The 24,355-nt window shown below is 38.7% G+C and overlaps 1 protein-coding gene across 2 annotated transcripts; it reads right to left on the reverse strand.

The window, feature by feature from the left end:
* Positions 1-14,799: 14,799 nt before the first annotated feature.
* Positions 14,800-23,636, reverse strand: LOC134641168 (CD276 antigen homolog). Of its 2 annotated transcripts, none has more exons than XM_063493424.1 (8): positions 23,591-23,636; positions 20,932-20,960; positions 20,157-20,227; positions 18,956-19,237; positions 18,246-18,548; positions 17,008-17,112; positions 16,859-16,898; positions 14,800-16,667 (listed from the first exon to the last, which is right to left on the reverse strand). In XM_063493424.1, exons 1-8 carry the CDS (start codon positions 23,594-23,596, stop codon positions 16,619-16,621), a joined length of 885 nt encoding a protein of 294 aa, XP_063349494.1. In that variant the 5' UTR covers positions 23,597-23,636; the 3' UTR covers positions 14,800-16,618. The 2 variants fall into 2 exon arrangements, with proteins under 2 accessions (XP_063349494.1, XP_063349495.1); XM_063493425.1 differs by having other exon boundaries at positions 16,855-16,898.
* Between the last annotated feature and the right edge of the window lie 719 nt (positions 23,637-24,355).

Consider the following 24,355-nt stretch of genomic DNA (forward strand, 5'->3'; position numbering starts at 1 on the left):
GAGAGCAGTGGCAAGTCATCTGTGGTTCCCATGGTCCAGAGAATGAGCTGCTTGTGCTCACATGGTTGAATGTGTGTGTGCCATTAGAGTCCCCCCAGAGCGCTGAGACCAAAGGGGTCTCACTGTGACACCTATTATCCCCCGAAACATGACACACCACCAGGGAGAGAGACAAAAACAGAAAAGGCGCTTGAGCCCACATTTCACTTGTGTTATAGCGACTGTTTGCTTGAGCGCGTGTATGCGACTGAACACGCGTGTGCGTTTAAATGTTTCTGCATTTAGCAGCATCTGCTCCGTGTGTTAATGTGCACACATGCTGGCAGAAACTGTGACTGCACACAGACTGAGTTTATGTCTGTGTATGAACTCCCCGTGTGCATATTTCTGTGGGAGATGGTGAAATGCAGCAGATCACTGAACTGTGCCAGGTGTTTGCCTTGGCCACACTTCTAAGGCCCTGACACACATTTTACATAGTCCACGGGGGGAATGTTGTAAGGCTTTGGGGGGCTGTTGGTTTTGTATGCAGAATGAGCGCAGTTTAAAGGAAAGGAATGAATTATTTTCCCTTTCCACTGATTTAACTCACATGATTATACTTAGGTCATGGAACTATTGTAAATGTCTTTTCCTTTCACTTTCAATTATTTGTCTGCAAGATTTGGTAATCCTCTTGCATTCAGTTTCCGGTGGATTTTTTTCCATGAGAAGTCTCTGAACAGGACATATTGCACAATGAGACGATAGGAGCAGCAGACACAATGTGAAAATGCTAAAAAATAAAAAAATTAAAAAAGGCAACTCCTAGAATGGCCACTTGGAACAAGCAAGATATTCATGGTAAAATTCCCAAATTCAGGCTAAAAACATATTTAGAACCAAGTACAACACAATTTTGGGGGTTTTTTTGTCTAATGTCCCCCTTTTAATAGCTGTACTCATATGTTTATATATTATCAAAGTTAAACGTTACAGTTTGGTAGCTGCTTGATAGCTAGTAGCCTGTTTGCTAGTGCTGATGCTTTTTTTTTGCTATTGGTTGTGCTGTTGTCTGTATAACAAGCCATGTTATTTGTCAGATAATAGCTAGCTGACATTGCTAACATGAATTATTATAGCACCACTGATATAGCACTAATGCTGTTATGTACATAGCAGGAATTGTTATTTGTCAGATAACAGTTATCTAACATTGTTAATGTTAGCTGATGACCTAGCTGTTTCTCCAAACGTGAACAAGTCAAGACTGAAGCACTAATAATGTAAAAATTCATTTCTCAGAGCCCATAAAAGTTATACTTGGCAAATGCATTACTAACCACAAAAATCTGCATACAGCTAAATTGTAGTGTGCTATTAACCATGTATGAAATGTTTGCATATGAAAGAACTTATTATTAGACTTAATTAAGTCTATTCAAGCCATGTTTGTGCTTATTTGTGCTCACACCAGTGGGCCTGTCATTAGCTTTGATTGTGTATGTGTTATTTTATGATACTACTGCAATTTCTGTCTCCAGTGCAAATGAAGTGCAACAAATTGCTTTTTATGCTCACATTATGTTCAGTAACAAAATATCTTACCAAGAAACAGTTTGTCAGTAACTCTAAAAAAATTAATAGAGCTTTCTTTGAACAACTTTTACTGTAAAAAATTGCTTCTAAATAAATAGTCACCATAAAAATTGACCCCAAGCTGGCAGAAAATAAGAAAGCATAATAATAATGTTTGACTGAATTGGCCCTTTCACATACACTGTGTAAAATATAGACCATTTTACTTACATGTTTTATAACCACATACATGATATCATTAAACCACTACCTGTAGCTGACTCGACTCTGTCTTCTTCGTGATGCGCAGAGAATCCAGAAAGAAGTAATCAGAGAACACTGCATCCATCACCCAGTTTGTCCAGTTATGTTATGCTTACTTAACACAAGCAAAATAATGTATTTACAGGACAATATTTATTATACTTATGATCACAAGCAAATTATTGTCTTAGTTCAATTCTCAATACAGAACATGTTAAAGAACAAAATGTTAATTTGCTGTGAATGCATCTGTCTGTCTGCAAACTGCTCTCACTCAATCATTAGGTGAATAACCAAACTTGGCGCACAGGTACATCTTAGGCCTCTGAAGGTTTTATCTGTGTCACATATAATGACTTCATCGTGTTACCTAGCAAACCCCTACCAACAAATGGCATTTTTTAGCAGTTCAACACCTTATAAAAGCATCATATTGCCTTCATTTAACAACATTAAAATCTAACATTATCTATATAAAATATTATGATGTCATCACATTGCCCAGCATAGCCCGGAGACCAAAGTGACATTTATGAAGCAGAGCAGGACATGGATATGTACTATAACTGCTTGAATATAGATATAGATGAATGTAATGTAGATTAAAAGGAAGACTGGTTTAAGGCGATGCTGAGTATGGAGCAGTGTTTCTTTCATAGCGTTTTGGGATGCATATGCAATTACTGTTCCCACCTCCACACTCCAGCCACAAGGCTCTGAAGTTGAAAACACACCCCGTGTTGCTTAAAGGCTTGTGTGTGTGTTTGGGTGGGGTAGGGTGGTTGTACAGTAGATATAAGTGGAGGCTGATTGGAGGGGGTCGACTTCAGACATTTTAAACCCTGGCTCCTCTCTTTCTATGGGCCCTATCAGGTTTCCAAAAAGGCTGCCAGCAACAAAGCAATAGAGAGCCAAAAAAGAGATGGTTCACAAGTCAGAGGGGTGTAGAGTGGTTGCAGGGGTCAGCATAAAGGGGGGTAAAGTAGGTCTGGAGGGAGAGAGAAGAGGAGAAGGGGGGCAGAAAACAAGCAGAAATGGGGCACAGTAGGAGGCGGGAGCATATTTGAAAAAAAAAGTGAGGATGTGTAAAATCCTAACAGCACGTAAAGTTAAACTAGAATAAGGAATCGACAAATGAAAGGTAGAAATAGGTTGAAGAAGGCAGAGAGCTAAAAAAAAAAAAAAAAGAAGAAAGGTTAGAAATAAAAGAAATTGTGTCCCTTTTTTGAAAGTCAAAGTGCTGCCTGTTCATCCATTTCTTTACCCCTCTTATTTTCCTCTGAAGCCATCAAAATAATGGATTGTCACGCTAAATAGCCGGATACAAGAGGGCACAGGGGTTGCCTGAATGGGGGAGAGTTGGGAAGGAGGGGTAATTGTAGGAGGCCAAGAGAGGAGGGTAGTTTGGATAGACAGGGGGCGGACAGACTGATGCATTGGGAATGCTTCAAAGTCAATTTATTCGCTATTAAGGAGCGCAGCCAAAAACAACATGAAAGACGATAATCATTCTGATTCTGAGATTAGGTTTTCATCAGTTTTGCTTTCCAGCTTTGGTTTTGTGGAAAAAAATATATCAGGCTATTTTATTTCCTTTTTTTCTGATTGACGATTATGAATTTTTGATATATGATAAAGTATTTTTCTCGAATTTGGCTCAGACATTTGTCACGCAACACTCTCACTACATTAGAGCCACAAGGTTTTTACAAAACACAGAGACAGTCTTTGGTTTCTATCAGAATTCTACACTTTGTTCTTATGAATACAGCTTGAATAATTTTTCAATATTTTAATCTAAAAATGTGTTTTGACTGTTGCAGATAGTCAGCAGACTTTCTTGGAGCCAATCATTTTGAGGATTTATAAAGGTTCTGGGTAAGATAGGCTTTGAATGCACAAAACAAGATAAAATTTGGTCCATCTGTAGCAACTGAATGTCTGCATATACGAGACAAACCCCCTACCCCACATTCTTTATTATCTATTATGCGCACATTTCCATTGATTTTCTGCAGGGTGTCCTTATCTATTGTAAGACTGCCTGGTATTTGACATTTTGGCTATTTGGGAACTTCTGTTTGCCAAAAATAAATCCCCTGTCCACAAAAAGATCATGTGGTCATAAGATATTGGTCTCTATTGTCTTCCAGATGTTTCCAAATGCTATCCAGAAACCAAAGACAATATGATGCTACAAAATGATATATTTTCCCAGAATAATATCCTGGTTTCAGTTGTGCATTTTTTATATTTTAATTGTATTTATTTATTTAATTATTGGTTCTGCTTTTGCTGCACCAAAAATTTCATTTTGATTGCTTCAACCGCTAGCAGGTTGCCTCAGTCACCCATAGTTTGCACAGAAGATTAAAAGATTTAAAGTAAAATTTGCACCAACGTTTTCTGTTTCCAGTTTGCTTTTCACTTTTTCAACAGAGTGAAATGGTAAGAGTTTGCAGATAAATTGGCATCTTTCATGCAAACAAAGGGGTGCCTGCAGCAACCTGCTTGTAATCAAAGCAATCACAAGGGGCGTTTTAGTGTAGCACCCTCTTTCCAACTGATTTCACCCAGTGCCAGTGAGCAACCAGTCAAAGTTGGGATCGGGAAACACTCATTTTCCGTCACGACTGGTGGTTGCCAGATGGTCAATAAGTGCTCTTTAGGTCTGTGTCCCGGAGGCTTTAGTTGACTAACTTTTGTTGTTTCGGTTGGTTGTTGGTCAACACAGGAAGGGACGACATTCACGCAGTCAGTCAAAGGCTTTAAGACAGTACTTACATATGTCAGTCATGAGATTGAGGTTGCATGTTCTCCATGTATCTGTGTGGGTTTCCTCTGGCATATGTAGAGCATGAGCATGGATATTAGGTGGGATGCAAAATGAGTATAGTGCTTAAATATTCAGAGGAAAGTCCTTTGTGAATTTATCTGAGAAAAAGGCTGACTGTAGTGTCTTTTGAGTGGCCAGTATGAATAGAACACCTCTATATAAATGCCAGGCCATTCCATTCTGTAAAAACAGTATATTTAAATTCATATCATAAACATACAATGACTGATTGAGTAATCAACTTGGAATAACAAATACTCAACTAGGAAAAACTTTGGATTTGCACAGCCCAGCTACTTTATCAGAGCCCTTTGGCACACTCATCTGAGCGTAATGTCTGCCTACAAATTCATTTTACTCCCAGGGTTCTTTTTTTACATTGAGTTCTTCACATTTGATTTTTTCAGCTTGTGAACAGTCAATCAACAGAATAAAAGAGCCAACAACAGAATTTAAACTTGTCAGCATCCTAGCCAGAACGTTAATGGTACCATAATGCTGCAAATAAAAAAATGCTGTGTCCTTCCTAAAAAGAAAATTGTGCTTTTCTGCTCTTTCATGCAAATACAGCATTTTATTCTATACCTTTAATAACTTACTAACTTGCATGGATGCATCAGGGGGAATTTAGGGTTCAGACACATCCTTGGGCAAGACCAGGGTGCATCGACATGAGCGAGATCGAATCTGCGTAGATGACCCGTTCTCCCTCGTGAGCCACAGCCATCCTAAATACATGTACTGAGAGCTGAGAACACTTTGGGCTATTCAGTTTCTACCTTTACTTTTGGAGACTTGTTAATGTTCACAGATGTGGGTGGAAAATTCTCACAGGAACAGTTAAAAGAAAAAAAATTGATTTAAAGGAGACACAAATTACCAACGTTCCCCGCTCTCTCGTTATAAATTCTCTCACAATCTTCCTCCTCATCCTCAGGGCTCCTGATTTCCCCTGGTCTGTTTGCATATAACATGCTTTTGATTTACACCCAGTCCCCTGTGAATGTGAGTGCGGGCCTGTGTGCTCGATGTTTGTTTTTCCTCCGGCCTCGCAGTGAATGCTTGCATGTTTGGGTGCATTTATCTCTATGAATGTACATTTCTCAGCTATTCTCTGGGTTGTGAAACAGGAAGGTGAGCCTGACCACGTCCCATGGTGACGTGCTTTAACAATGTGTATTCTGCTTCCAGAAATTTGTCTCATTGGAGCAGTTGGGAGAGTTGGCCGAACATGCAGTGCATCCTCCCCCGATGCTCTGTTCTGCTATGAGAAAGATGAGATGCTGCAATACCTTTATAATGGATTGATGGTGCCTGCGGGTCTTTCAGTGATTTGAACTACAACCAAACATGGTCTCTGTGCAGACTTTCAAATGAAGATACTCCTTTTTTTTCTGGGCATTTATTCAAACAAGCATTGATTTTTCTATGTAAGGCTATGAAGCAGACCGAAGTCCTCATCAAGCAAAGGTTAGCTCTGACAAAGACCATGTGTGGTTAAAACTCAGCGCAGAAGAATCCACAGAAGGAGTATTAATCTACTGAGAATCTAGGGAGAGCGATCTTTCCCTTTGCCCCAAAACTCTTATCAAGTTTAACACCTGGTGACTTGTTGGTTCACAAAATTTATTGTTGTTTTTCACAGATTTGGATCCCGCTGAGCTTCATCTTTTTGAGCGGACTGCCAGGGCGCACACACTTACACGAAAAAGCGGGATTTTTACGATCACACTTCAAAAGCATTTTAGTATTTTCAGCTGTCTTCTCTTGTGTTTGATATCAAAAACATGGTCCACTCAGACTTAAGAATGGCTGAGAGTGATGCTTTTGCTTATTTATTATATTTGTGTTCATTTTTATGTCTCGAGGCAAGAGTTCGAGTATTATTCAAACAAGAGAATTGGCTTGCCCTTCTCGGAAGTCTTTATAGAGCTTGTTCTGAACCAGAAATTTATAGTAAACCATAGTTTTAAAAAAGTTATAAGCATTCGCTTTAATGTTGCACGTTTACTGTTCCTTGCAGCAGGAAGGAACGGCTGTGTGAAAAGACTAGAGCTGAGAGTTACATTTTACTGTGCTACTCTGCAACATTAAAACTGTTTTGTACTTAACTGCGAATGTTGGCGACTTTATTCGCTATGTCAAATGCAATCGTGACATGGAGAAATGAAAGAGAGAGAGAAAAAAGAAAGGACCGGGGCTGAACTTTGCAAGCACTAAATATAACAAGAGCATGGGTGTTTTAAAGAAGCTGCCTCCAGCCATGCATGTTTCCTCTTCCTCTGCTCTCTCACTCTCTTGAAGACCTCATCAGACCACCAAGACTAAACCTATCAGAGCATCTAGTAAATGTGTAAATCCAATAAAGGAGATAAAAAAATAACATTTTTACAAGTATGTCCTAAAACTGAGAGAAAAGAGTTCCTCCTGGTGGCTATTTTAGGACAAGCACAGATATAGTGCAGGTGTGTGTGTGTTAAGAAGGATAAGCACCAGACTGTTTATAGACCAAGCTGTTTAAATTAGGTTCTGGTCTTTTATGGATGAAATCTTCAGGAAACATGTGACTATTTAAAACACTGGCTGTGCCAATCTGACAAACTCTCATGCTGCATAGCATGGCTTAAATGTTGTATAACTAATAGCAAAAAATCTATGTAATTGTCAAGTATATTTAGGTACATAATTCTGTGCTTTTGTGTGAGAAAGCACAATTTTTACTACATTTCTCTGGGAAAAAGTGGCAAAAAGACACTTTGATGAGCAATGTTTGGACTTAATTATGCCATGACAATGTCTCCAATTGCACCAATATATGTCTATATGTGTTTATTCAATGTGAAAAACCAAACAAGAAATAGGACTTATTTTCTGAAGATTAGAGCAAGTTGTTTTTGTTACAAGGACACTTGTATGGTGGGATTCTCAGAGTCATCTCCCCCAGACGATGTCCTTGCCTTACAAGGTTTCCCGCATCCACAATTCCATAAACCACATAAAGAGCCGAGTATCTCTTTCTACAATCACTGCACCTTCTTGTAAAACTTGTTCTCAAAGTAAAGAAACACCACACTCCATTAAAAACGTCTGATGAGGAAGATTAAGACAACGAATCTGCAGATAAATATTTTATACTATTTACGTCCTTTACTATATGTTATTAGCTCAAATCTAATCAATTCAAACTCCTCAAAATACGATTTTAGAATGTTCATTGCTCATAAAAGAAATCCATACACGCACAAATTAGAGCTCAAAGTTCTTTTTGAACTTGAGAAACCACAATCACCCCTCTCAACACTCACATGAGTGCACACAGACTTCCCCCTTGGGTATTTGCATACATGCGCATGAGCCTTTTCACACGATAAATGCAAGCAGTGGCAAACAAAAGTATGGGTGCAAATGCATTAGTGCAGTCATGCAAACACAGGCTTGTGCACTGCAAACAAGTGCACATTCCCTGTCAGTCTGTTAGACGAACGCTCTCCCTTGGCCTCCCCCTTGGACATAAGTACACACACAGCAAGGGAGTGTTTGTGCAAACTCTGCCCTCTCTGGTCTATTTCTGAGGCGATGAGAAAATGATCAAAGCTATGTGACCAGACTCCAGGAATGACCTTCTAACTGTCTCAGGTGTCAATTATTGCACACATACTGCACGCACACCTTCGTTCACTAAGACAAACGTACGTGCAAGACAGATGCAAGCTCATGCACAGGGCTTCAATCTGATAAACTCTTCTAACATATTGAAACAAAATTCTCTGGTGGCTGCGTTTTAATTTATTTTTTTCCACATTAGTGTCTGTACACCATGTCCCTCCTCAAATCCCTCAACATGTCTGGGATGTAGAGATAAATTTAAGATGAGGTTGCTGCAGGGACCCTTTGGTGTCAAGTATCCCCTGCCTGCAGAGCATGTAGACCATTTTTCTTCACATCTTTCTTCACTTTCAGTTGCTAATCATGTCCCCTTTAGCCCATGTAACACAAAAGCATACTTTTTTAAAGTGGTAAAAGACAGCTTTTTCCCTCCTTAACTTATCACTAAGCAGTAAAAGTTAATTGCATAGTAGCTATAGAACACTGGCATCAACTGTGTTGCCCTCATATAGATTCTTGCTCCCAGAAGAGATGAAACTTCACCCAGCAACAGAAAGGGGAAAACACTTGCTGTGAAAAGAGGGTAAAGGGGGGTATGACTGAAGAAAATATGTTGTTGTCAAGATTATGCAGCAACAGCTACTGCCATGATGCCATGATGAAGTGATGGCATACATCCATGCACTTCACACGCACAAAAACACACACCAAACAGCAATCATCTATGTAAAACTATAACCGACATATTAGGATTTCCCTATAAGTAAATTCGGCTCATCTACTAGCTTCTGGTCAACTGATTTGATAACAAAATACTAGCTCTGTTTTTTTGTTTTTTGTTTTTTTTGTTTTGTTTTGGGGGTTTTTTGGTGTGTGGGGGGGGGGGGGTCAAATTTTTAATAATTAAAGACTGGTTAAAAAGTTGAGTATGGAATGCGGTACATTTCTTACCCTCATTGGCTGCCATCTTGGCTATGTAGCTAGTTCATCATTTCAGCTTGATAAGGTAGCAAGAACAAAACAATAACACACATTTTTCAGGTTGTGCTAATTTTCATTTTACTCATATTAATAAAGGCAAGCACAAGCCAATACTCAATACACAGCTTATGGCTGTGCAGTTGTTGTATGCACTACAGAGCAATCCACAACACACATTACAAATACTTCTGGTAGTCTTTGATGTTCAGCTTTTGCAGAAACATGAAGCTGCCAAGTATCTGAAGCCAACTGGGCATCCCACCAGCCATTCCTTGATACTAGTTGCTCACTGGTCTCTCACACTATCTCCCCTCATAGAGTCTTCCCACAAGTGTGATCACCTGTCTGAGTGTTTCAGGCCGCAAACCAGTGTCTACTCCACACCTACCCTAGACAGACAGATGGCTACATAGATAGATAGGTAATATAGTCTTCTCTCTATATGTTTGCATGCATGAGTGTGTGAATGTAAAGGTCAAATTTTAAGCAGAACTATAAATATTCAAAGGAGATGTGACTCTAGTCAATGTCTGCTCAAATTTCGCTTATGCACACACACACACACACGCTCATACATATACACACACATGCACACTGCTTTCAGATATTGGGTTATTGCCTAGTTAAAAAAGCCCTCGCCAAGAGCTCCATTGGTGGATCATCATTACAGAGGGGTGTTAATAGTTCTATTGAGCTAGAAGCCAACTATCTCTCACAATACTTCACGTTCTTTCAAATCTCTGATGATAACTAATGGCTCAACCAAACCAGGCCCACACATTTGCACCAGCAATGCTTTTATCCTCCGACTAAGAGAAATATCTTCATTAATGCACACTCAAATAGCCCGTACTGGATTCCAGCAGTTTCAGAAACCTGCCACTAGAATTTTCTAAATGTAGAATGAGATTCTTTGCTCACAAATATGGACATTCTCATTTAATGAAACACTAAAAAAAGGTTTTCAATTTACGAATTTGGCTTAAAAGTGACAGATTGTTGTCCGGGTCACAATTTTCCTCATCTATTTCTCTATCTCCTCCTTGCTTTCTCCTTTTGTGTTAGTGTTATTTTCCCTCTCTCAGGCACCAGGCCATGGGTCACAAAGCACAGAGGTGATAAATGCTTCCAGGTCACCTCTCCTGTCACCTCTCTGGAGGTCAGAGAGAGAGGGTTTCTGCAGTGACAGCAACAACATGATCAGTCAGCCTCAGCACCAGAGTTGAACCTCCTGACCTGCTTGGTCCCTCACTGCGACCGCTCCAACAGCCTCATTATGGTTCTTCTCTGAGCACCATCTACAAAACATATCTAACTTAGGGTTCTCGATGTGGAGCCCATTTCCCTCAGTGGCTCTCAGTAAGGTTGTGTCCAGGCAGCACTGAATGAAAAAGAAACTGCCGTATATTTCCTGTAGCTGGTGTAAAGAAATACAACAGCTGTCTCACCATTTATTAAAAAACAATAAACTCCTACAAAAATTACACCGAAATCACAATCATTTGACAGGTCTAGTTCCCCAAAACATTTCTATGTGGTGTAAAATATGAATAAAAACAGACTGATCTGTTGATGATGCAAATCTCATAGACCCATATTTTATTCACAACAGAAACACAGAAAACATATCCATTGTTCACATGAGAAAATGTACCATTTTAAGAAGTAATCCCTTTGAGTTGGATGGAAACAACAAGCATCAGAAACATTGGAACAAGGCCATGTTTTTCACTGTGTAACAATAGTCTGTAAAGATCTGGAAAATGAGGAGACCAGCTGATGGACTTTTGAGAGAGGACTGTTGTCCCACTCCTGTCTGACTTAGGATTCTAGCAGCTCAACAGTCCTGGGTCTACTTACCTCATGTTTGCTTCATGATGCGCCAGATGTTTTTAGTTGGTGGTTTCAGTTTCGTGTGGCTTGTTGAAATATGCAAGGCCTTCCCTCAAAAAGATGTTGTGTGGATGTCAGTATATGTTGCTCTAAAACCTGTATATACCTTTCAGCATTGATGGTGCCTTTCCAGATATGCCAGCTGCTAATTCCATAGGCACTAATGCACCACTGTACCAACAGAGGTGCAGGCGTTTGGACTAAGCACTGTTAACAAACTGGATAGTGCCTCCTCCCTTTAGTTTCCATGTGTTCCAAAAAGAATTTCAGATTTCATTCATCTGACCACAGAACAGTTTTCTACTTTGCCTTAGTCCATTTGAAATTAGCAGAGACGTGGACTGACAGCCTAACCTGAAGAAATGAACAGATTGCCGAACCTCTACCCATGTTGACTTCTGAGAAAATCTGCCTCTCTAAGATGCTCTTTTTATACCCAATCATGTTAATGACTTGTTGACCATTAACCTGATCAGTTGCGAGATGTTCCTCCAGCTGTTTCTTTTTAGTACCACTTACCTTTCCAGCCTTGTGTTACTCCAGTTCCAACTATTTTTGTTGAGGTTTGTTATTGGCATCAAATTCAAAATGAGCTCATATTTTTATGAAAGTGAAGTGTCATTTTAAGCCTTTGAAATGTTTTCCATCTTCTATTGGAACTGGGGTTAAAATTGGCAAGTAAAAATATAAACTAAAAGTAACACTTATAAACAGAAGACAGAAGACCTAAACAGACCACAGACTGAGTGACTAACTAGTAGGTCCTTTATAGGCATGATGGGAAAAGAGGGCCACTGGTACAGCCTACAGCCTCAAATGTATGTCGGCTTGTTTATTTAAAAAGCCGACACCAAAAAAAGTGCAAGTCTAGAATAAAACAGCTGGTCTTTTAGTAAAGGGACAGACATTAAGTCACCAACTTATTAGTGTTTTGTGACGCTGCTGACAGTTTATTTACATCAGCAATATCTGCAAACATACAAACATTCTCTTGTCCAATCAGAATACTCGATTTCTGGTATTACTTGACAATACCTAAAAATTGCTGTAGTATTTTGGGCACATTTATGAGCACATTACAATTACTGGAACTCCAATGCGATTCTAAAGTACGTTTTGAAAGTACAGTTTTGAGCTGAGTTAAGCTGTCTACATTATTCTACGTTGTTTGCCTTGCTACACTGCACTCTCTGTGTATTTAGCAAACATTACCAATCCTCCGCAAGCTGATCAGCTCCCCTCTCCTGCTGTGAATTGATGCCTTTGTGCTCCAGCTCCCTCCACTAAAACTAATCTAGTTGACTTTCATAACTAGTATAATCTGATTATAAGTCCCACACAGAACAGTGTGGCAGAGGTCACAAACCACTTGCTGAGAAATGCCACAGGCCTGTGTTCTGACTGAGAGCATTCTCCATTAAGCAGTAGATTACACGCTCTGCTGCGTCACTGGAAAAACACAAAAGTCTGCTTAGATTCTTTATGATGATCATAACTCCTCTCTTTGCCCTGACTCCTAATGTGTCTATAAAGACTTGTGCTTTATAAACAAAGGGAAAACTGGATTTTTTTTTTGTTTTCCTTGTAGGCTAGCGTGTAGTACTATTAAGTGGTTTTTGTTCATTAAACAGAACAATGGAGAAGGGAACAAACTTTTTCCTATATACACCAAGACATATTGTTTTCTAATTGTTGTCTATTCGGTGGTTAGTTTTACCATAAAATAGTAATTTCACTTCATGCTGAACTTAAGTACCTCATATTCTTTTTCAGTACTTCAGATTGACTAATGTTTATGTTTAAACCAACTCTGACATGTGGTGTGTTTCTCTTACAATCACCAGAGAGGAAGGTCCTCCCTGGTTTGTTTGGGTTAGACAGCAGAGGAATGAGAGGAGGGAGGACAGAGATGGGGCGGAGTGGGAGGTGAGGGGATGATGACAGGGGAAAGGGGGTGTGAGTGAGCGGGGACAATGCTCTGAATTTTAAAAAGGGGAAAAGAAAAACATGGGTGAGAAAGGGAGTGGAGGCTTGGCGAAGAGAAAGGAGAAAGGGTTGGTAAAGGACAGAGAAGAGAAAGGTGGTAGTAGGAGAGAATGGGACAAGTGGGAGGGGGTGAGATGGCAGAGGAAAGGATGTTTCTGGGAGGATGGGAGTAGAAGAGGAAAGACTGGAGAAAGGGAAGGGTTGAGTCTTTGCAAAGAGGGAATAAAAAATGAAGGAATGGAAGGAAAAAATGGGAAAGTTAGTGGGGAGAAAATGGAAAACAGGAGGAGGAAGGCACGGACCTTGGGGTTACATTCCTGAAGTGCAATGAGCCTGGTGCTGCTCTGCTGCGCAATGTAAACACAGGGCAGAGACGTGGACTGACAGCCTGTCACAGTGACTCATGATGAGAGAGAGAGAAAGTGAGAGAAAATCTGCTTCTGGAGAAATGAGAACGATAATGGGAGCAATAAAATGTAAAAAATACTGCCTGCCACTAGTACTACCCCCCAGCCTCCTGGCAGTAGTATGTTTAGGTGGGACAAATTCAGTGAAAAAAGGAATAAAGCACCTGGTGCTGTAGCAGCAGAAGACCACACCAAATGCCACTCATATAAACCGATAACAACAAACTGTGGCTCAGCAAAATTGGACAACAGAAGATTGGAAAAATGTTGGCTGGTATGATGAGTCTCAATTTCTGCTGCAACCGTTGGATGGCAGAGTCTGAAACTGTTATAAACAAAATGAAAGCATGGATCCATCCTGCCGTGTACAAACAAAGTGCTGTAATGTTGTGAGGGATAATTTCTTGGCACACTTTGGGCCTGTTAGTCCCAACTGAGAATCATTGCTGACCTTCTGTATTTATGTACAACCACAGCGTATCCACCTTCTGATGTCTGCTCCAGCAGGAGAAAATGCACAAAGCTGAATCACCTCAAACTGGTTTCTTTAAGATGACAGTGAGTTCACTGTACTCAAATGACTTCAATAGTCAATAGATCACAAATAGAGCACCTTCCAGGCAGTGTGATGATAGATTCACATCATAGATAGCATCTGATAAAGCTACAGAAGCTGTGTGATGCTACCATGTCATAATAGACCAAAAATCTCAGAGGAATGTTTGGAGCACTTTGCTGAAACTTTGCCATCAAAAATTAAGGAATTCCTGAGGGCTCAAGGGGGTCCAATGTGGTACTAGCAAGGTGTAACTTATAAAATGGCCGCTGAGTATATAGTACTGTGTAAAAGTTTTAGGCAGGTGAGAAAAAATGATGTAAACAAAGAATGCTTTCAAAATGGCAGTATTAATCGTTTATTTTCATCAATCAACAAAATGAAGTGAATGAACAAAAGAGAAATCTAAATCAAATCAGTATTTGGTATGACCAGCAACCACTGATCTTCTGTGGATGTAGGCTTCCTCACATCCTTCAGTCTCTTCATGTAATCCCAGACACACTCGATGATGTTTAGATCACGACTGTGGGGGGCACACGATCACTTCCAGTACTTCCTGTTCTTCTTTACGCTGAAGATAGTTCTTAATGACTTTGGCTGTATGATTGGGGTTGTCATCCTGCTGCAGAATACATTTGGGGCTAATAAACAATCTTTTATATTTCTGAAAGTGTTCTTTGTTTGCAGCATTCCCCCCCCCCCCCCCCCCACCTGCCTAAAACTTTTGCACAGTGCTGTAGGTACAAACTTGGTGTATATACAAAAAGACAGTTCAGTGTGATGTGTACACCATATTCACTTGCGTCTCCTCTCTCAAAGACTTAATAGTGAGGGAATTACCCTATTTATAGCATGTCCAATCTACTCTACAACAACTTTCGTGTACTGGGAAGGAAAGTGGAGACACTGCTATAATTACACTGTTTCCTTCTTAGGCAGAAGGAAGTTAACTTTGTTTCACAATCTTAAGACAAGTGTGCTTGGGATCATGAGGTATTTCAGTAACATTCCAAATGAACTAGTACACATAAACCTGAAAAAACAATCATATACGTGAGCAAGAGTCAGCTCAATTTTGTGGTGCTCGTACTACATCTAGTGGCAGGTTGACTACATTGCAGCTGAAGATGAACTTGGAGGTTTAAAGCTGCGTGTGGTGTAGTGAAGCGTGAGTGTAACTCTTCCCACAACTTCAGTCAAATTACACAACTTTTATTGGTTGAAAAGGGATACAGACAGAATTTGAAACGCTAAAAACAAAAAGAAAAGATAATTTAGGCACCGAACAAGAGTGTTTCATGAAAATTTAGGAAATGAAAACACCCTTTAGAGAATTTTTGGTAATTCCAGGGAATGGGGAATAACAGACAGGCTCCTCTTACCAAAAACTGTAAATAGCACAAACATTTTACCGATAAATATCTTCAAGGAAGTAAAAGTTAGACTGAAATAAATATTATGCTTAATAGCATACAAAAGGTTACATGTGATAACCTGAGAACAGTCACCTGAGAAAACGTCAGAATTGTGGAGAAGACCGCAATATCCCCCATTAGGGAACGTTTAACGGCCATTTAAATAAAATACAGAAAAAACACATTTCCCTTGTATTCAACATTGCACCTTACAAGGAAATCTGGAAATACTGGAACTTACTGCACAATACACAAAATTTGCTTAAAATTGACAAGTTAATCTGCACAAAATGTTCTGAATTCCAGCTTTTGTTCATCCATATTTTTTCAGTACATGTCAGTTATTATTTCTGACCCCAATGTAGTACTATTCTATTAAAAAAATAAACAAAACCAAAAAAAAAAAAATCAACACTAAGATGACTGTGGACTTTTCTTTTTTGTTTATTAAAATAAAAAAATATATAGTATTTACACTGTTGTTTAAAAATCTAGGGAAAAAAAACATAAAAAATTGGCTACAGAAGGAATGTACAGAAGGGGATTTTAAAGTGCAGCAATGACAGTATTTTTTTTTTAAATGACTCATAGTCCACAAGTGACCATTGTAGCGAGTGTGCCAGGTTCTTCCCGCAGTGGTTGGTGTAACAACAAAGTACACATATACATAGTATACAAATACAAACACACATATGCATAATTCCTCTAACTTCTTGTTTTTCGTCTATCGTCACACGGCGTCAGGAGGTATTTCTGTCACAGTTTTCCAGTATTCAACAACAACCTAACCGCACACCGCTGATAAAGTCTCTGTTTTTTTGCTTTTACATAGTGAAGTCAGCCATTCTCATTTTAGTGACGCACTTTGTTTCACCAGTAAAAGAACAAGATATGATACTTCCTCAAACGCTAAAAGTCACAAGTGTCGAGCATGAAATGTTAATAGCATGCAGTTCCTGGTGATGGGTCACTCACTCGTGGCGAGGCCGGTGATGTTATTCCTATTTTGTGTGGAACCAGTTGATCACAGTGTGTAATTGACACAGAGGAGACGATAACTGTCGCTCTAGATCCTTGAACATGGATTTAATGTTGTCCTTCACTGGTTCACCCCTCAAGCAGCTTCTTTTTCTCCATTTTTTTCACAAAGTGATATTTCCACCCTGGATTAAATAAAACACAGAATGAAATAATTAGGCAGAAGGAAAGAACAAGGAAAGCAAAAGCACTATCTGTTCTAATCTACAAGCAGAAATCAAAAGTACAATTTTGATTTCTATGTAAAGTGACACAGATTACTGTGTAATCAAAGTATTATGACTACACTATTATAGACAATTAAACACTTACTTACGCCTCATTTGTATTTACTCTCTCTAGCCTCATAGTGCCTCCTGAAAAACAACACAGAGCCTGCCATGAGTTTCTGCACATTTTGAGTTATTCATTCTCTCATTTTCATGTCCCTGCAGTTTTACACATGTGTGCAAACTCTGTGCTCACCTGTCCGTCTTCTCCAGCACAAAACACCTGCAATCATGACCACCACCAGTATACAAATGGCTATCACAATTACTATATCAGGGCTGTGTTGTTCCTGATGAGCACCTATCAATGAGAACAAATGCATATCAGAATCAAGATTATTACAAAGAACCCCACATGACAAATATTATGAAATACAGAAAAAAAGAGTTATTATATTTAATTACCCTGAAGAACTAACACAAAAAAAGTGAACTGAACTAAAAATAAGGCATGTCTGCATTTATTTTTCCATGCTGGGGAACTTAAAGGTCAAGTTTAACTATTTAGATTTCATGACAATGAACTGCCGAATGTTTTAACTTAAACGTTTTCCTTAAGTCTGAATTAAACTGAATTCATTTCACAGAACTAACATAAGTACAAACCCCACCACACTGTTCATTTAGCCACTCTCTGTTCTACTGTAATTCATCTGCTTTAATTACTGACATTTAAACTGTATGATTCTTAATTCTGGAAAACCTTTATAGCACACTCTTAGCATATGCAGAAAAGACTTGTTAATCTTTCTTTTTACATTGGGCACAGCAGTAATACTACACTACTACTGCTGTCAGTGCTGATATTGTGATGTTATCAACCCAGCAACCACAATGTATTCACAGTGTCACAGCTTCACTATTTTAACATGAAGGTAAATTAAAAACCACCAAGCAACTGATCAGGAAAGAAAAGGGAACATTATAATTTAATATGTCAAAACATGACGTATAGTAATACTGCAAAGCTCTAAAAAACCTGGAACTTCCCCCACGCACCCACTCTGTTGTTGTATTAATAAACATATAGTAGGCTCAAACAAATTTTACATTTCCATAATACCTCAGTTTAAGAATAAATACAGCACGTAATTTTATCACGTCAGTCTCAGCAATAATTTGAGTTTGATTCTGCAGGAAATGCTTTGCTATTCAGTCACTTTCATTCGTCTTGCTGAAAAATGTAATCTAATAGCCTCACATAAGTTTTAAAAATCTCAAAAATCACCAAAACTCAACCTAAACTGTTCTGTGTCAGCCACACAAATGCTGACAGAATAAGAGGATGTTGCTATGAAATAAAACAATAAAGGGGATATATGCCAAGAGATTTCCACTGGCTTTCAAACTTCCCAAAACTTGTCCAGTAGCTAATAGTGGGAACTACTTTGATAAAGAAATAATTGTCTTTTCTGAGATGAATAAGCTACTCACAGACTGAGAACTCATCCGAAGTGACGTCACCCACGGAGCAGCTGAACTTTATCTCCCCGTTCGAGCAGTTATAACTCACAGTGGTGGCAATGTTATACAGCAATGTACTTGAATTTTGGGAATGGACGGACCTCACATGATCCCATGTCTGTCTGATGGTATCATTAGTGCTGGTAACTATAGCCTGAATTATGATTCTGGATTTTGGGTATCCATTATTTGATGTGCATGTTGTCTGGCAATTCTGACCCTGGGTTTCCTTGTCGCAGACTGGAGGACTGAATAAAGGCCTGCTGTACTTTGCTAGAAGAAAGACACAGGGAAAGTGATATCAGCCTGGTGTTTCCAACATGTACAAAAGGACCAGCATATATATATATATATATATATATATATATATATATATATATATATATATATATACACATACACATATACATACATATATGTATATATATATATATATATATATATATATATATATGTATATATATATATATATATATATATATATATATATATATATATATATATATATATATATGAATATAAACAAAGAAAACAAAGAAAACAGCTGTTTATTTTGTTATTAAAGCTAATTATTAATATGCACATACTTTACACTATTGTAACGCTTCATCTTAAGGGTCTATTCACACTGACAGTCATATAAAAATGAACTTCATAAGATGAATTGAACACATAAATACCTGTAACACTGAGGGTTATTGAGATGTCAGTAGGCTGCTCATTTCTGTACCGAATGTGACATGTGTATTCCCCACTGTGTGAGACCTTTAGGTTATTCATGAACACAGATGAAGTGTTGCGATCAAGCTTTGTGTTGTTCCATCTTGTTGGTAGTTCTTTATATGCATAATAGCCATTAACAAAGTTGTTGCCTCTTTGGAGGTAAAGAAAGTCAACGGGCTTTTCTTCAACAGGGCACTGAAAAGTCACATTTCCACCGACCTGCCCTGAGAGAGGACTTCCTGAAAAAATAAATAAAAAAGGAACAGGGGTGATATTTTAGGGCATATATCTTTTATTAAAGAAAATATCTAAAGGGAGAAATGAATGCAAACAGTTTCTATTTTAGGGCAGACATGTGTTTCCATGTGGTTTTGTTTAAGCTCCTGCAGAGTTCCACTGCATGACGCGGTAGGCTAATTTCAGTTCTTCATAAGCTCTTTTCTCTTTCCTTTTGGTGCAAAATACACGAAGAGAACTATTTCGTTTTTCTTGTTTTGAAGTGTGAGTGTTTTTGACTGATTATCTACCAACACGTAAGAAAACATCTCTGGCTTTAGCTTCCAGATATTCAGATTTTTCTGCTAATTGCATTTTCCAGCAGTTCTGGGCTGGACTGGTAGCTGGAAACTGAACTGGGGGCATTAAAGGGACTAAGACAGGAAAGCTATAATATTCTGAAGGAAGACATAGAGAATAGTTTGGAAAACTGGGTTACTTGCTTTCTTGGTAAGAGTTAGATGAGAAGAAATAGTCAACACTCGTGTTTGTACACTAAATTTGAAGCTAAAACCAAAAACTCATTAGCTTAGCTTGTGTTAGCATAGGGTGCTGCTGTAATGGCTCGTCCAGTCATGTGGATGGCAGCTTCCTATCCATTACAAAGATGTGCGAATAGCATTGATCTACATATTCACCTTTTACAAAGAAAGGGAATCTCCTAAAAAGTTTAACTTCTTCATAAGACTACTCCATCAAACTAAGAAAAAATTAAAGTTATGTAAATCTGAGTTGGGTGAACACACGTTTTGCTTTCTTTCCTTAGCTAGTGATGTGCAACCAAGCATAATACTGTCATATCACACATTCTTATTCATGTAATAAACAACTGGTTTCTGTGTTTAACCACAATGAACGAGTGCTGCTGGCAGAACTGCTCACCTGTGACAGTGAAGGGCCAAGTCAGCGTCAGAACTAGAGATAGCAGCAGATCAAGGGAAAACCTTTGAGTTCTAGGAACACAGAAAAAGAAAAATTTACATAATTGTCTAAGTAATGGTGAATCATTAAAGTGACACGCAGAGATAAAGAATCACACACACTTTTTTTTTTTGCAACAGTGCCTAAAGATAGCTGAGATAGCTTACGGTAAAAACAACCAGGAAATAACTGAGACAGTTCAGTAAACAACATCTGTAGCCAAGCAATGATCGTAAAACACAGATAATGAACTTGGGCCAGATTTGCTCTCTTCTGTCACCAACTTCTTAAAGCTAAAATGATCACTTCTCTTTTCAGTTCAAGTAACAACACATGCGCACACATGAGATCAGTGGGAAGGCTACAAACTCATGTCACAAGCTTTCACATTAACCTTACGTTGATGTCCATAACTAGCTAATATAAATAATTAATAATATAATATTTAAGTAACAGGAGATATATAGGAGGAAACTGCTTTTAAAATTAGAACACCAGAAAATTACATTCCAAAATTAAAGCATGTTTGTAGTTACTTCCTAGTAATCTTTTTGGGCCTTACTTACTGTAAGTCTTACAAGTCCAGTCACAACAGTGGCACATGGATATGTATCATAGCAACAGTTAATAACAGGAACATGTGACTGGGTGTTAAAATATCAAAAGTGCCCTAACCACACGCTGTCTTGTGCTGAAATCATGATAGGAATGAATAGGAAATCGGAGCATTACTTACAGAAAATGATACCGGCTCCAGGTGGACGCCTGTTAGAAAGACAAACTGGTTAATCACTGAAGTGAAATGATCATCTTTTGTTCTGATTCATAACAATGTAGCGTGAAATGCCATCAAGTGGCACATGTACACCTGAACACTCAAAAATAACTTGCATGCAGTGATTTCTCACCATTTACATTTGTCATTTGTCAGGAGAATGATTGTTTTGTCTTAAAATATCATTAATGCTACACAAGGGCGATATCAAACACCCAGCCCCGAAACCCACCCAGTCCTATCCTTTCAATGAACTAGAATCTTATTTGAAACATTTGACTGGCTCTTTACAGTCATGTTTTGGGGGAAAACAGGCTGTCTCATCCTGAAAGAACACACCCAAATGGTTTTCAGTATACAAGAAGCAAAAGGAAAGTCCCAGTCAGTATAAGAGAGGGCTTGTTCTAAAAGGGTGTATTCCTGTACCTGCTAGGAGAAAACAACTAGTTTTCTTTTACTATGTGTTTGGTATCATAGAAGCCAAATGCTAACCACATAAGCACATAGCTTATTACAGATCCTCCCCTGTGTTATATAAATTTGGAAAAATAAAAAATGAAATATAATAAACAAATAGATCAGTTTATTTCCTCCAACAGGAAGCAAAGACTTTATTTGTTTTTGATAAACTAGTTTCACTTGAAATTGTTTCTAAAACTATTCATGAGGAAGTGATCTTTTTTTATGCGACTTTGCTGGCAGTGACCAGAAATCTCAGGAAATTCCCAATTGGAAAATCAAATTGGGATTGTTTCAGTTGTAGGATATGGTCTAATAGGATAAAGCAAAAAAAAAAAAAAATCACATATGCTTATCTACATTGTCAGTAAGTATCTGAAGTGAAGGTGTTTTAAAGAGGCTGACCAGTGGAAACACCCCTACCCTTCATGAGTGGCCATTTAGCAGCAGCGACTGTCATAAGTTGAAACAAAAACAGAGGGAAATCCCAAAGGTCAAGTAACTGCATGGTGTATTTAGTTTCAGGAATACTGATACAAAATGAACTGTGGAAGTGATACTGATGCAGATGGATTTCTTTTTTTATCAAGGACTCAGATTAAGTGACAATTTTATCCAACTCTGATGTGGCCATTGGAGGAGGGTGGTTACATTTCCCCAATGAGACATGTGAGAGTAAGCTGTGAAGAGCATTTTGTTTGATATAATGTTACATAAAATAATTTACAGATCTTTGAGGTTACAAAAACAGGGCACACCTCCAAACTCTAATGCAAATTACAGTACTTACAAGTATATTTAAAAATAGCATTTCTGATTCTGTTTTGCAAATCAATCTGTGAATGTATTTTGTTTCCCTTGTTTCATTATTGTGTTTGCAACTTCTGCTTTATCACTATACTGCCGCGCAAACTGAACAGCATTAATCAGCAAGGCTTTGCAGTACATGAGAATTCCCCTGACGTAATGATTTGAGAGAACACTCATTCTGCTGAGCTATTCTCATATACACATACCCACCTCTAAATCCCTTTTGTCTTACAAATTAAAACATCACACCTGGTTCACACAATCAGCTGAATTCATCCAAATGGAGTTTCATGACTCATCTTCTTCTTTTTAGATTTTTTTTAATCTAAATGATACTAAACAACAAGCCAGACTGTAAAGAATTCTGTGGAGTGGCTCTGTTTGTCTTCTAATACTGATCCCAGTGATAGACAAAACACAACATTTACTTTCTCTTTCCTTTCTCATTCTCATAATTATTTGGGTTCAACTCACAATTGTGTCATGCATGGTGGACACACTATTTCATACTGAAGTCGTTTTCCTAGAAAGGTTGTACAGTCACACAGACATTCAGTCGTGCTGAAAAAATGTTCATCCCTCTATACAGCCATCCATTTCAATTAGCTATAAAAACCCTTCTCGGTTCTTTGCTAGCTTTGCAATAGGCATGCTGTCTGTGCAGCTGGTTACAAAGAGTTGTATTAGCAGTATATTTTTTCTGTCCTGGATGCAGTTTCTACTTTCCCATGCCATTTTTGTTCTTTTCCATCCATCCAGCTATCCACCTATCTTTCGCTTTTCCGGGGGACAGGTCGCGGGGGCAGCAGCCCTAAGAAGGACGCCGAGACCTCCCTCTTTCCCCAGCCACCTCCTCCAGCTTATCCGGGAGAACACCGGGGCGTTCCCAGGCCAGCCGAGAGTTTCTGTCCTGGGTCTACCCTTGAGCCCCTCTCGGACGGCTGAACTCCTCACCGTATCTCTAAGGGAGAAGCCACCGTCCTTTCGAAGAAAGCCTATTTCTGCCGTTGTATCCGTGATCTCAGTATTAGTTTCAGTTGAACACTTAAAGTTTTAACTTGTATAAGGATTCAGCTGAAGCTACAACCGAACTGTTAATTTGTTCACTGCTCCTGAGGCAAGCTAGAATAAAGCAATGTAAACACCGAGACCCTGACACACATGCCTGCACACTCCGCTTCTCTGTCACTTTCACATAGCCTCGATTGTTTACACGGCAGCTTACATTATTGAGTGACTCACATTATTATTATCATCTCTCATAAGCATGAACGATGATGGCAGCCCTAATCAATTCAAACACTGTTTAAGTATGTGACATTATCAAACTTCAAATGACGCAAACACTTACCATCATGCTGCCGTGCTCTCTGTGTTAAAATGAATGCGTAGACTCGTCAACTAGTCTAGTATGCTGAGGGGGGGCGGAGGGGGGAGGAGGAGCCACATTATCTCAGTTCCTTTTTCTAGTTCATATGCTAGTTACTAGCATAAAGGCTAAAGGCATGATCACTGACTGTTTTGAAAATGTAGTTAACGATAACTAGAAAATCTAAATCAAATCGTTGCCTCTTTCACTTGGCAAAAACAACAAGCCTTATAAAGAATTACACAGCTGTGAAGATTTTGATTGTGTGTGTGTGTGTGGGTGTGTGTGTGTCTGTGCGTGCCTGCTTTTTTATGTGGTAATACAATCAGCCTAAAACACTTCCGTATGCATCAATTTCTGGCTCATCTGAACATGTGACAGAAATTCTTCTGAAGAAATCCCAAATAGTTCTCCTGGTAACAGACTGTATAAATGAGAAATAAAGAAACTAAAGAGCAAAGTTAACCTTAGTTTATTAGCCCTTTTAAGGTAATGTTCTGGAATCAACTTTATCTGCTCCACTACATGCCAGGAACATCAATGCGCTTCAGTCAAATTTCACCAAATGTAGGAAAAGGATATTTTCTTTCAGGTTGCACAGTAACACAGACATAAGCAAGCACCCCAGTTTTATTGTTGTAACACAAGAAAAATTCACATTTTTAAAAAAGGCTTTAGATGAAACACCATGCAATATTCATTATGATTTTCATTTTGAATCTTAGCTAACATGTGTAACTTTGTTTG

Source organism: Pelmatolapia mariae, linkage group LG14 (genome assembly GCF_036321145.2).
Source record: "Pelmatolapia mariae isolate MD_Pm_ZW linkage group LG14, Pm_UMD_F_2, whole genome shotgun sequence".
Taxonomy (NCBI): domain Eukaryota; kingdom Metazoa; phylum Chordata; class Actinopteri; order Cichliformes; family Cichlidae; genus Pelmatolapia; species Pelmatolapia mariae.

Bases quoted from the DNA above. Each gene is read 5' to 3' on its own strand.
- LOC134641168 (XM_063493424.1), bottom strand. The intron at 19,238-20,156 runs GTGAGCAGTTCT...TTATTTTTTCAG, and splicing joins TTGGCCCTTCACTGTCACAG to GAAGTCCTCTCTCAGGGCAG. The intron at 18,549-18,955 runs GTATTTATGTGT...TCTTTCTTCTAG, and splicing joins AATAACCCTCAGTGTTACAG to CAAAGTACAGCAGGCCTTTA.